This window comes from Cryptomeria japonica, chromosome 10, assembly GCF_030272615.1.
Source record: "Cryptomeria japonica chromosome 10, Sugi_1.0, whole genome shotgun sequence".
NCBI lineage: Eukaryota > Viridiplantae > Streptophyta > Pinopsida > Cupressales > Cupressaceae > Cryptomeria > Cryptomeria japonica.
In genome coordinates this window covers 352373211-352388447 of record NC_081414.1, presented here as the reverse complement: position 1 = coordinate 352388447, position 15237 = coordinate 352373211, and the positions used below count along the sequence as shown (strand labels likewise).

The 15237-nt window shown below is 33.2% G+C and overlaps 1 protein-coding gene across 1 annotated transcript; it reads left to right on the top strand.

Moving 5' to 3' along the window:
• The first annotated feature begins 9235 nt into the window (after positions 1–9235).
• Positions 9236–11137, top strand: LOC131051677 (probable ascorbate-specific transmembrane electron transporter 1). Its single transcript, XM_059213247.1, has 4 exons — positions 9236–9472; positions 10002–10050; positions 10135–10334; positions 10678–11137. Exons 1-4 carry the CDS (start codon positions 9320–9322, stop codon positions 10948–10950), a joined length of 675 nt encoding a protein of 224 aa, XP_059069230.1. The 5' UTR covers positions 9236–9319; the 3' UTR covers positions 10951–11137.
• The last annotated feature ends 4100 nt before the right edge of the window (positions 11138–15237 follow it).

The window sequence follows — 15237 nt, the reverse complement described above, 5'->3', positions numbered from 1 at the left end:
GGCTACTACGAAGCTGCAAACATCAAGAAGTTGTGGGGCTGGGTTTTGAATACAATTATGGAGTACATCACAGTTGAAGGACATTTTTCCAGGGCCCACACCTACCACTTCATGCTCTTAAACCATTTCAGACACACAAAAAAGGTGTCCTTGCCCTACTACCTCTCCAGGTCCCTCAACAAACACAAGACTAACCCTTCCAGCCCGATTCTCCACTGTGGGCTTCTGCTGCTCATCTATGAGCATTGCAAAACCCTAGCCCTGTTGGAAAATAAGAGGATTTCCGCAACTCCGAGCAAGAGAAAGATGGAAGAGGGAGAAACTAGCAAGGAGAAGGTGCCCTCCAGCAAAAAAGGGAAAAGCGTCCTTGGGTTGGAAACAAAGGAAATTGTTAAGGAAAGCAGTGGAATGGAGACGGATGACTCCAATAGTGAAGATAGCTGGAAAGACGAGGAGCTGGGTAATGAGGAAGAAAGCGACAATAATGAACCTGGTCAAGAAAGCCCTACCCTCAGCGAATACTCTGGTAAGGACAACAACCATCTAATGGAAGAAGCGGAACCCAAGGATAACGAGGAAACTGGAGTGAATTCTAAGAAGGAAATGAAGAAAGACTCTGAGAAGGACCTGACTGAGGATAGGGATAGCGAGGACAAGGAAAGTGCTACTAAAGGGCTTATCCTAGATAACCTCAAGAAGCTCTCTAAGGCCAGAATGGATTTCGATAGATGGACCTACGAGACCCTAAAAAACCTGGATAAGAAAGGGATTAAAATGGATGAAAAGAGGGAGGATGAAAACAAAGAGCAGATTAATTGGAAGTAGGAAATGGAGAATAAGGTAAAATCATTGGAAGAGGGAAAATAAGCGATGAAAAATATGATGGGAGTTATCCCAAGTATCCTCTCTGCTGTCATTAAAAACCTGGAGGACATTGCCAAGGTTGTTGATCATACCTACACTCCTAAACCAGTCATGGATCTTGACCTGGAGGAAGAGACCATCCAGACTGGAAGCGGTGATGCTAATCCAGTGGGCGGTACTGCGAAGAGAACTAGGGCTAGTATCAAGAAAGTTGTGGCTACTTCAGCAAAGGATCCCCCTAACTTCAAAGACAACATCAAAGAGCTATATGATATCAGCAACACCCTAGCTAAAACCCTAGAAAAAATCTGAATGATGGAAGGCCTGCTAGCTTTTTGGGGCTTTTTTGGGTTTTCTTCAGTTTTCTGCTGGTTTTTTGTGGTTTCTGTTCTTTTTTGTTTCTTGTAGCTTTGTTGTTTAAGTTCTGCTTGTAAAGGGTTTTGGGGCCCCTTCAAAACCTGCTTTTTCCTTAATAAAAAATGATCAAGCTTCTAGTTGGGGGTCGTATTTTGTCTGATGGCATTAATGGTGATCGAAGAATCCCCTTTGTAGTGTACATGGCTTACCTTTAGCTCAATTCCTAGTTCTACTCCCATTAGAGAAGCTTTGAACTCTGTAAGATTGTTTGTGGCCACTCCAAGGTGCATTTTTCTTTTAGTAAGGATTGTCGCATTGTGATATCCTGCCACACATTCCACACCTCTTGATACCAGGTTCTCTCTCAAAGCTCCATCATAATTTATTTTGACCCACCCTACTTCCGAAGTTGTACACTATACTCCAATTCAAGGATTGGAAGGACGACAAACCTTCCTAATCCCATTAACAGTGGGTATTTTCAGCCCAGGGAGAGCCTTGATCATTTCATCATCTCAATTGGTGTAAACATTATCTTGTAGTGTCATGTTGTGAGCCACACTGTTTGCAAGCTCAACCACCTAATTTTCTATTTTCTCAGAGGCACTCCCTAGTCATGCTTTTGTCCGTGAATTCTCATCATGTTGGTTGTGTCTTGAGTTGGTATTTTCTTTTGTAGATCCATCCATGCAAAGACTCCTACCTTTGGAAAACATGCTTCCCGCACACAAATTTTATTTGCTATTCATGTTTTTTCATGGCCGCCTCCTTTGCCTTATCTTCGAGCTTTACCTTGTATTCTATAATCACCGACCCACACTGTCACACAACATCTGCTTCACTGGAATGGGTAAAGCATGTTATTGAGTATTTCTTTGAGGGTCACCTATTTATCTTTGAACACATTCAAGTTGTCAAAGGAATGTCATTTCCATCACATGATACCATTCTCAATTATCCTATCCACATAATTCTTGAGTTCCCCCCTCACAGATATGTTTCCAATCGAATAGTATTAAGGTTTGGATTATTTTTAGTGACTTGTAATCTTCCTATGAATTTGACCAAAAGGAAGCTTGGTTGTCATCCCTGATTTCCCAAGTAATGTGTTTGGTGATAATATCCCTACACTCTAAGATTTTATTCCAAATAGTCAAACCTCTAGGTGGGTTCTTGATGGCAAGAATGTGAATGGGGTCATCTAAATCAAAGTATTTCCTTCTGATAATTTTCACCCAATTATGCTCCCCTTTGGTGTATAAATTCCAAACAAGCTTTGTGCCCATCGCGAGGCTCTTGATACTCATCTATCTCATTCTTCTCCCTCCAGCATCTTGTGGTTCACATATCTTTGCCCACAATATGAGTGGGAATTTTTGCTTCTCCTTTGTCCCATTCCAAAAAAACTTTCTCATGATTTGTATCAAGCTTTCTTCCACTGCCTTTAGAATCTTCATGTAGGACATAATATACTAGAATGGTCGATAATATTGATTTTAGCATCAAAATTATTCCTACCAATCTAAACCACTTTCCCTTCCACATATCTATTTTACTCTTACATCTGTTAATCAGTATTTTCCAATAGGATTTTTTGTTAATACCAACAAATAGTGACATCCCCAAAAATCTTCTTAGAAAATTTTCCACTTTTATTTCAAGAATTTGTGCAATGTCTCTCTATAGACTAGGCTAAGTATTGAGGAAAATACCTCTAATTTTTACAATTTATGCTTTGGCCTGATGATTTATTGTACACATCTAGAAAGGTACAAATAAGTCTCACTTTAGTTTAACAAGCCACCCCAAATAGGATGGTGTCATCAACAAAATGTTGGTGTGTCACTGGGGTTAAGCCATGCACCATTTCCATGCTTTTCCATCGCTTCTCTCCTGTGAGATGGAAAATATTCCTTCTCAAGGCCTCAACCATAATGATGAAAATGAAAGGAAATAAATGATCCCCTTTCCCGATTCTTCTAGAGGAGGTAAAGAAGCCTTGAGATTCCCAATTGACCCGAGTTTAAGAATTTAGGTGTGTCGATACAACTCCTGACCCATTCAATCCACCTATTGCCAAATCAATTTTTTCTTAATACACTCATAAGGAATTGGTCATCCACCAGATCATAGGCTTTACGGATGTCTTATTTGTGGTTGTCACTCTAACTTTCCTTGTTGAGTGGATTGCTTCATGTGCCACAATTATTCCTTCGACTATTGACCTTTCCGAAAAGAAGCCACTTTTTTCTCCAGACATGGCTCTTTCTGTAATCCCTTTTGTATACACCTAAAAATGGTCTGAAGATAGTTAATTAAATACACAGTTATTTGATTAATTCCCCTTCCCGATTAATTGAATTCACATGCAATTTAATTAATTTCTCTATTCATCTACTAGTAAATAAATCTAAATGATTTATTTATATGGTTCATCTCACATCCCCCTTTGATTAATTAATTCTAAATTAATTAATGTCTCTCCATATTAATCAATTCTTCTAATCCCTAATTAAGATTAACAAACTCAAGTTTGTTGAGATTAATTACCATTTTCTAATTATTTGAATTTCTAAATTCAAATGAGCACATGGCTCCTAACTTTAACCACCTAACCTAGCCATCTCCTAACTTAACCCATTCAATCTAATCTTGGGTCTAACTAACCCTATCCTATCTTGCACATCCTAACCTCCTTATCCTAGCCTCCCATGGTGTGGATATTCTCTCCTTGAGACACATGGCACTTTTGCCACATGTCTCCTCCCTTGGACACTTGCCCTCTCATGAGAAAGGCTCCTTGACACTTGTCACCACAGAGATGACAAGTGTCCCTTCCTCCAACCTCTTCTCCAACTTCCTCAATCTTGGCCCTTGATATCTTTAGATCAAATCTAGACCGTCGATTCCTGCCACCTTAGCTCTGGCCTTGGAATTCCTATAAATATCCCCCATTTTGGAGCAATATGGATCCCATCTCATATCAATTTAGGCATTGTTACTATATGCATTTACATTTCAATTATCTAGTAATTAGCATTTGGATTAATCATAGCATGTTAATCTAGTTTCTTGAATCATGCATTCCATATCATTTTCATAGTCAATCATGATCACATAGCTACTCAACTCTTGAGTTGCCACTTTGGAGGTCATTTCTCCGCTGAGAGCCCATCAATCCAACACCTTCAAGGTCCTCAAGAATAGAGGAAAATGGGACATTTCAAGGAAGGCTTATGGTTTGCATTTCTAATCTAGTTTTCAATTAAGCATTTCAATTACATCTTATTGTCTCATTATATGTGTATGCCTCTTGTACTAACAACATTTTTAGCATCACACCTTTCAGCCAATTTTTAATTATTTTTGTGATGATTTTATACACAGTATTTAATAGTGAGATCAATATAAAATCACTCATACTCCATCTTTCTTCTTTGGGATCAGGACAAAAAAAGTATGGATCAAGGCACCAAGAATAGTGATTTTCTTCCTTGATTCCTCATGGATTTGAATAAATCTTCCCTCACAATGTCCCATAAATTCTAAAAGGAATTGGGTGTAAAACTATTTGGGTTGGGGTCCTTGTAAGGATTAAGTTGGAATGTTGCCCATCTAACCCCTTCCTTTATGATTTCTCCATAGAGCTATTTGTTGCCCTCCTTTTTGATTAGTGCCAGAATTTTTTCCAATATGCTCTCTTTTTTCTTTGTGTTCCTGGTTTGTTTAGGATTGATTTGAAACAAGGTTGTATGTTTGTCCCCCTCCAACCATGTCTCCGTTGATTTATGCCTCCATAAATATTCATCCCTAATCATTAATTCTACCAATTCTTGTTTCAAACATCTTTCCATTTCATAGTCATTTGCACTCATGTCGTTGTTTATCACAACTTTATTTAGGACCGCCAAGTCTTTTTCCACTCGGTCCCTTTCATCAAATATGTTTTTGAAATGGTCTATGTTCCACTCTTTCAGTTTACTCTTAATTATGCTTATTCTTTTATTGAGTTGATATAGTTGAGAGTGACTGCTAAAGCTAACCTCATTCCACCATTCAATGACTCAATCAAATAGGTTTGGATCTCTAAGCCACATATTTTCAAATTTGAAGGCCCTTCAAGTCATCGGGTCCTCTTGTTTGATAATGATTTGCATTGGAAAGTGGTTTGACCCACTGAATGTTAGAATGGTTGTTTCTTGAATGTCTGGATGATCATCCTAGTCTTCAAAGAGGAAGAAGTGATCTAGTCTCTTGACAATGCTAGTGAAATGCTTACACTAATTTGTCTAGGTATAACTGCCATTTTTTATATGCATGTATCTTTGAGCTTGTTGTCATCTACAAAGGTCTAAAAGTCAACCTGGACTTGGGAGAGGTTGAGGAGGAGTCCTCATTTCTTTGTGTTGTTTAAGGTTGCATTGAAACCCCCCTATAATTCATTTCTCCACTTCACATTGTTCCAACTTCCTTGTAATTTGCAGCTATGTTTCTCTTATGTTTGGTGGATACTGGTCCATACACACTAATCACAAAGAAGTTTTCATTTCTTTGTAAGGATTTGCAATACATCATCATTCAAATTTGATTTTATTCTTGAATGGTGCAATTCATGGTTAGAGGGTTCCATACCACACCAAGGTCTTTTGAGGCACTAAAATCTTGTTGGAGTAATTTTAGGACAATTATCTAATTATTTATTAATTAGGTCCTTTAATTGCTTTTTCACTTAAGCTAAACATAGGTGCTTTATTTTATCTAGGTGAATATTATGAAATATGAATTTATTTATAGAAAGCAAGAGATGCCCTAATCTGTTTTTTAGTCTTAGTTCACTTAGAAACACTTATAGTTAGGGCATACCTTGCTTTCTATAAAGACATTCATTCATTCATTGTAATATAGTTTACCTCAAATATTGTACCTTCAATATTAAATCTCCAATTCTTTTGTGCAATAATACAAAATTCTCTGGTTGTTATAGAGTACAATATTGCACAAACCAAAGAATTTTGTATTATTGCAATTCTACAAGCAAAATATGTGGCTTGATCTCTTTTGTGTGATAGATATTTTTCTTGAAGATGATTCTTGGCTCTTGTGGTTGATTATCAACTTCTTCATGGTATCAGAGCGCAATCTTAGCTTCTCCATGGTATCAGAATGCAATCTTAGCTCCTACATGATATCAAAGTTTTTTTGTCAAGTTCATATCCACATGCTTGAGGGACCCAACTTGAGGTGAATCTTCTATGCTCTTTGGGCTCAAATGGAGGTTTTCATTATGTGCATAGTCTCGAAATATCATAAGGCCGAATGTTATTTCATCAAAATTTGAGTAGTTGAAAATTTGAGTTAAATTGACTGAGGGCGCGTTTTACAAGGCAAGTTTTGGAGGTAGCCTGAAAATTTTGTTTAGTTTGGGGAAAACCAAGCATCACCATCACACTCATAAGGGCCAAAAACCTATTAAAACTCCTACCAAATTATTAAAATCAAAGACTGTGAAAATTTTGAGGTATTGTTTTGGAATTATGCATTTTTTTTTGTGCATCTGTATCACTTGTACAACTATACCATAGCTCCTTTAATACATGGGTTTACATAAAAAATTTCTAGCTCAAATTTCTTTTTAAAATATTTTTTCATTAAAAAATTGATGTGAAAAAGGTGTATTCAAAAAGCTTTTGAAAAAAAGTCAAAAAAGTTTTTTGAAATTTAAAACAAGAATGGGTCAAATCAAGTATGTAGGTACAAATCAGACCTTCACATCTGCTGACATTAGCACAACCCACTAATTTTAGCAGATTTACTGCAAATTTTTCGTGGGTTATCTATTTTTAGTGCCTCCTCTATATTTAGTGAAAATCCCCTATTTTTAGCAGAAGGAATCTTAGAGAATATTTTGTATTCTTTTCTTTTGAGTAATATACCATCCATTTGTGCAGGTCTTGTTTGTGAAACATGTTCTTGAACTTTCCATTTGATCTTTTAGGTGCTTGTGTTACAAAACTTAACATGGTATTAGAGCACAATCTTAGCTTCTACATGGTATCAAAGAACAATCTTAGCACCTACACATCTTCCACAAAGAAACCACTCCACTATCTCCACACACTGGACCTTCTCACATTCTCCTCTTTGCTCCACTTCATCTCCTATAGGAGAATAAAATAAGCTTTACTTTGGTCAATTTGGTACTTGACTATATGTCACTTGTTAGGGGCATTGGCACCCCTAATATTCCACGCTATGATCCCCATTGCTTCTCAAGAAGGATTCTCTCCTTCCCTAATCTTAGTTTACCTTGTGAGATTTTTATGTTTTGTTGGGGGTCAACTTTCGGATACAACTCACCTTTGCCCTTCCAAGGTTTGATTGTTCTCTTCCCTTTCTCCTATCTGCAATTCATATCTTTCTTGGTTTGCCAGTTCCTAGAGTTGTCCACATTGCTTTTGTTGTCTTGTCGAAACTAACAATACCCTTGCATTATAGTTTTGTTTAGGTGTGGGACTCCAATAGATTGCCTAGAGATCCTCCAATGGTAGTTTGTGCTTCATGTCATCTCCCCAACTTTCAGTTTGCGGAAACTCTTGTTGTTGTTCTTCTCCATTGTTCGCCTCTTTATTGTGCCCATGCCTCTCCCTGTGAAACTACTCCTCTCGTGCCATTTTTATTATTAAATCAAGTTATTGATTTTATTATTGTTAATACATTCTATTTTATATCTACTGATTTGCATAATAAATATTCTATTTTATATCTACTGATTTGCATAATAAATATTCTATCTTAGTAACTATTCAAGAATGTCAAAAATTACCATTCAATAATATATTCAATAGAATTTAGAGTAAGCACAACTAGAAAAGAATGATAATAAATTTATACTTATCAATAATTTAGATTTCTAAAATCTTATGAAAGGAAAAAAATGAAGAAACATAATATATATATATGAATTATTATTAACATATTTTTTAGTCATTTTTTTTTAGTTTATTTTTTTAATTATTTAGTATTAATTTTTTTTTAATAAAAAAATATTATATCTCTTTATTTAAGAGTCATTTGAATAAGAATTTGTTACTTTTATCTACACAATATACAAAATGCACCTTTGACAAACTGTATTTATTAATTAATTAAAATTAAAACATTCAATACATTTTAATTATTAATTAATTATTAAATAAGATAAAAAATACATTCTATATACAGCATCTACCTTATCAAATTTATCTATATTTTAAATTATTTAATATTTTTTAATAAGGCATCACCATATCTCTTTTGTTTTGAGAGTCAACTTGAGTAACAATTTGTCTCATCAACATTATTTATGCACTCTTTGAATACAAAATTTGTGCATTTCAAAATATCCGACTGCTCAAAGCCTGCAAAAGTCCAAAAGAATTGACAGTAGCAGTGGTTGTCTTCTGTGAGTTCCAAAAAACCTTCGTTCACACAATACAATTTTTGTTAGGGAGATTTCTTTTAAATAAAAATATATTTTATTGGATTTATGAATTTTTGAAATTTAGATGGAAACTCAGTCTACTATGAATTTTTAGTAATAACATTTCAGTTAAGAATTTGAATCTTAAAAATACAAATAAAAAAACTATAATTTAACAATATTATGTCAAAAAGATTATTATTAAAGACAATACAATTTAATTAATGAATATGAGGATGTATAATACTTACAATTTTTTCTGTGTAAAAAATAAAAAATATTAATAAAAAAATTTAGTGGAATAATTCACTTTTATTGAAAAAAAAATACTTGTAATTTTTTTTTTTCTGATTATATAAGAAAAAGATATTAATAATTATATTTAAAAAACATAAATTGATTTATCACTATTATGTTCACTTAGAATCATGCTTTAGTTTTCAAGATTCATACAATGAAAGAGCTGGATTGATAAGACATGAAAGGTCATTAGGTAGGTAATTATACTTCATTTTTGTCTCCATGTTAGACTATGTAAGCTCATGCGGTGATCAAGTTAAGCATCAGGAAGATCATATAAGCTCATGCAATGATCAAGTTAATCATCAGATTGTTGCAGGGAAGAAGAGCATATTAGAAATGGGTAGCAGTAGCTATGGTATCACAGCCAGGCCTGTCATATTGCTTGTTCAAGTCTTTGGAGTAACAGCATGTGTACTAGTGCTTTATTGGTGCCTCCATTATGGAGGAGGATTAGCTTTCAGCTCCTCAAACAAAGACCATATCTTCAATGTTAGCAGGCTTTCTCTGTTTTTTTTTTAACAATTGTTCTTAATAACCTTTCATATTTAAGATATCAGTTTTTTATAATTTATATGGTTTCTTGTTATTATTTTTTGATTTGATTGTTTTAGTGTTTTTACATTAACAATATGGATCATATGTTGTATTCTTGTTATTATTTTTAGATTTGATTGTTGCTAGTTTTTTATATCAACATTCTGGATCACATTCTGTGATCGGTCATCAGGATGTTAGAGAGTTTAAGGAGTAGAGAAACTCATATCATATTTTTCTACTCCTTAAGCTTTCTTAACATTCAGATGATGGATCACTCACAGAATGTGATCCGAAATATTGATGCAAATAAATGAACGCAATTAAATCTAGAAACAATAACAAGAAACCTTCTATAATCTTAAATTCATGTGATGAATCTTTAAATCTTTTTGTTTATTTCGTTTATATGTAATCTCTCCAAATTCAAATCCATGTGAGCTTTTGGTGTATATACTGCTAACAAATTTGAGACACTTTGCAGTTGCATCCTGTTATGATGTTTATTGGCTACATATTTCTTGCCAGCCAAGGTAAAACCAACTTCTCCATTTCATTTCTTATGATAACTGATAAAATCTGGGTTCAACTTAACTTTTATATCTTGTATTGGACAGCTATTCTATCTTTCAAAATGGTTCCTGTGAAGAAAAAGCTTCAGAAAATAGTCCATCTGAGTCTCCTAGGGCTTTCTACCATCATAGGTGCTTTTGGGATATACCCAGTCTTTAAAGTCCACCATGAGACCAATATTGACAATATGTTTAGCTTGCATTCCTGGATAGGAATGGGTGCTGTCTGTCTGTTTGGTGTGCAGGTAACTTGATTTCTAATTCAACTGGATTAGTTAATTTTTCTATGGATGCAAACTTTTGAATAAAAATTATAAGTTTATATTTTATTCGACGTTGATTCATCGTCAAGATGACTATCATCTTTCTGCTGATGAATCACAAAGAATGTTTTTGAAATGTTGATTGAAAAATAAACACAGTTTTAATTCAAATGTTTGCATCTACATTTCATGAATTGCAAAAAAACATAAAACAAATAAATAAAATAAAATTATACCTTCTAATTTTTCTGTATTTAATTATTTTCTCTGTATTTTATGAATTAATGAATCACTCTCTCCATTTCTTTTTTATTTGGGTGTCCAGTGGATGGTGGGATTCATAACATTCTTGTACCCTGGAGCATCAATGAGGATAAGGACTAGTGTGGTTCCTTGGCACGTATTTTTTGGGCTTTTTCTGTATGCAATGGCAATTGTAGCAGCAGAAACGGGGTTTCTAGACAAGCTTGAGATTCAAGAGATTGAGACAGGATTAGATAAGTTCGGTTCAGAGGCCATGCTTGTCAACTTTACTGCCGTTATCATCCTCCTATTTGCAATGTTGGTCGTTCTATCAACCGTCCTTCCAGGGGCATAAAATCAAAATAAGTAGAATGAAAAATTGTGTATGTTATTGTTGACGTTTTACATTACACTCAATAATTAAGTGACGTGTAGAAACAAAGACTTTCTTGTACAATTAATAATTAAGTGATGTGTAGAAACGAAGACTTTTTTGTACAATTAAGATGTACTTATTATTATTTATAATATTTGAGAAGTTGTCCCTCTCTACCGCATGTTTCAATGGTATGTATGGTGGGTCTTGGGCTTTGGTTATATTAAAATTTTCCCATGTCATATATTAATCTAATTCACACACCACCCATTTTTGTGTTGAAGAAATAAAATATTTAATATATCGAATAAATAATGGAGTTGAGAATATATCTGAATTAAAATAAATATGATAATTAAATAAGGAGATAAGTGAACTTAGTTTGAAGATTGATGGGACATAAATTACATTGATGATATTTTAAATTAGTTTGTCACTGTTAGAAAATTAGTTGTTTTGGTTAAAAGCATCTTAGATCAAAGATCAATCTTGAACCATAAAAAAAAATGATTTGTAGGGATAAAGGTGATAATTTTGAGGCAAAGAGCAAATTTATACAAATAAAAGCTAATAAGGATGAAATTAGGATAGTAGATAACAAATACTTGAAAATAAGTGTAATGAGGATGAAATGAGGTGATGTAGGAGCAATCTTGCATCACCAAAGAATGTTTTATTTTGATTTCAATTTGGTTTGGTGAATATCTATGAAGCTTGTTTCCTTCCATAAATCTTGAAGAATGGTTTAGACCTTTCAAATTTTTGAAAAAGGTTAAATTTAGTAAGGCTTCTATTTTTAGTAAGTTTGCATATGAAAATGTATAGACTTGTATTTTTTCCCAAGTTTCTAGAATTGAATTTCGCACATTGTTGGGTGAGTTCCAAGCAATTATTAAATTTCCGTTAGAAGATATTAAAGATTTTTATTTTTAAAAAATCTTGAAATTTGTTAAAAATTGAGTTTTGAGATGTCAAATGATGTATTAAGGCCCAAAAACCCAAAGAAATTGGAAAAATCAAATTTTGGCATATAGAGCACACTGGACACTGGACACTATAATTTTTAAAAAATAGGCTTAATGCCTAGATCAAAATTTATCCCTCCCAGATTTTGACCTATTTTTTGGGTTGGGAGTTATAATTCCCAATATATGCTTGGAGGTGTTGAAGACTATTGAAGACTTAAAAGGGAGTGTGATCCAAGATTTGAAGGCTTAGCCTTGTGACCAGTGTCACAAGGAGATGTGGGGTGCAAGGGCAAGTGTGTGTGAGCACACATGGGTAAGCTCATGAAAGGGACATGTGTAAGAGGTAATGTGGCTACATGGGGAAGAGCATCTTCACACATGTTTGAGCACCCCTTGGTCAAAGATGGTGTGAAGAGGTGAAGTGACTTGTGCATGCAAGTCCTTTATAAGGGGAGTCACATGTGGACCTGGGTAGGTGTGTAGTATTTAAAAATTGAATAAAAAATAACATGGATTAGGCTTTGGGTTAATTAGTTTAATGAGGGAGATTCAAAGGTGGGTTTGTAGGAATCACTATTTATTAGTTTAATTAATTATGAGTTAATTTGATTAATTGGGATTAGGAATAGGATTGGAATATTCCCAAGGTTGAGTGTGAAATAAATCAAACTTTAGGAGAAATAGGAAGGATTTAATTAATTTAGGGATAATAATAAGATAATATGGTTAACTAAATTAATCATGTGATAAAGGGTAAATTAATTAAATATAAACTTAATTTAATTTTTTGTGTCTACAGAAATAAATATGATAATTAAATAAGGAGATAGGCATACTTAGTTTCAAGATTGATGAGAGATTAGTTATATTGATGATAGTTTAAATTAGTTTGCTACTCTTAGAAAATTAGTTGTTTTGGTTTAAAACTATCTTAGATCAAGGTCAATCTTGAGCCATATAGTGAAATGATTTGTAGGGATAAGGTGATAATTTTGAGGTGAGGAGAAAATAAATAGAAATAAATGCTAATAAGGATAAAATTAGAATAGTATATAATGAATAAATGAGAATAAGTGTAATGAGTATGAAATGAGTTGATAAAAGATCAATCTTGCATCACCAAAAAAAGGTTTTATTTTGATTTCCGTTTGGTTTGGTGAATATTTATGATGCTTATTTTCTTTCTTAAATACTGAAGAGTGGTTTATACCTTTGAAATTTTCAAAAAGGGTTAAATTTAGTAAGTTAGCCTCTATTTTTAGTAAGTTTGCATATGAGCATGTATAGACTTGTAATTTTTCCCAAAGTTACATAATTGAATTTTGTACATTGTAAGGTGAGCTTCAAGCCAATATTATGTTTGGGTGAGAAGATATTAAAGATTTTTTTAATTTATTTTTAAATCTTGAAAATTTTCTAATAATTGAGTTTTGAGGCTTCAAATGATGTATTAAGGACCAAAAAGCCAAAGAAATTAGAAAAAAAAAAATGGTATAAAGAGCACACTAAAAACTATAATTTTTAAAAATAGGTTGAATCGGGTGTCTAGAATAAAATTTATACCTCCTGGGTTTTGACCTATTTTCAGGGTTGGGAGTTATAAATCCTAATATATGCTCACAAGTGAACAACTCAAGTAGTGAGTAGGAAAGCATATGGGTTAAACATGTAAGTATAAAACATATAATTGAACAAAGACATTTAAGAATGAGGGAAAACAATAAATGGAAGAAGATTCCCTATGTATGAAATCAAAGAATTAATCACAATATAGAAGGTGAATTAAAAATAAGAAAAAAAAATACTTATAATATATGAGGTGAAATGAGAATCGGAAAAAAAAAACATTCATTTCATTATATTAATATTTTTTCTCAGGTAGAATAAGGGGCATGGTATGATTAATTTATGATCCACCAACTTATAATTATCCATTCCTTTCTTTTATTCATCTAAGGCTTAGATGCACCTCATATAATATTTACAACTCTACCTTCATTATTATATTTAATACATTGGTGTACAATAGAATATAAACCTCTAAAGTGTTCAATCAAAGGTCTATCAATTAATATGGAAACTCTATATGAAGAAAGAGAAACATGACATAATATATATAATTATTTAGGTTGTACCTCAAAAGCTAAAATATGTTAAAAAACCAAATTATGAAAAACTATCTCATTATTAATTTTCAAATATAGCTTAAATGAGCATAATAATGCTTCAAATGTTTAGCAACTAAAAAATCATCAATACATGTTTCTAAATGTAAAATTGCTTCATCTATATGATTTCTCCAATGATAAATCTTATATTTCCCCTATTTATAATTACCTCAAATTTTAAGCCTTTATTTTTTATAAAAGGATGAGGATTGTAGAGGGAGATTATATATTTCACACAAATCAAGTTTGCCTCTACAATCTTCAAAAAAAAAAAACCAATGTCTATAAAAGTAGGCCTATATAAGATCCTAATTCCTTAGAGGTGTTCCTCATCCTTAATTAGAATTGACCTTCCTTTTTAAAACTTGGTATATGTCGGTTCACAAATTAACAAATCCTTAAACCCTTTAAAGGACTTTTCCACGATCTTATCAATATGTCTAAGGCTGGATTTGGCCAATGAACAAGATTCAATTTCAAAACTGAAATCTCTTCCACTTTTGGCTCTGCAAGACCAAGGTGGGTATACCTATGTAATGCCTAAATAACTTATAGCTTCAAATACTCATGGAATTACATGTTACAACAAATATCCCAATGTATATATGCCAAGGAAAGTGTGTGAAGTTCATATTTGGCTACTATCCTGGCTTTTGAACTTTCACTCAACAGTTGGGATGATTTTCTACACTAAGCCTACTCCTAAGAACTGAAAATGAAAGAGACTTTGAGAAGAAAATGATTTTAAAAACTATATATAAACACATAATTGGTGGCTTATCTACTAGGATGCAAAGTCTACTTTCAGTATGCAACCTTACACCTAAATAGTTTAAACTGTAATCAGTAAAATCTCATCATTAATGCATTACATCAACACCCATTAACTTAGTTCTTCTTGAAACCATACTTAATGATCCTACATGCAAAAGACATTGCTCATCATCCTACTCAAGCATTTTAATCTCTTCCTTGAAGAGAAGCAAAAATAGATTGAACACCAGAACTTGCTGGGACAAAACAAACAATCCTTGATCATTCATTTCATAAATAATGTTGTTACAAGATGGAGACAATAACAAGAAAAACCAATATTCTTTGCTTGCACTGCTGGTTACAACTTCTTAAAG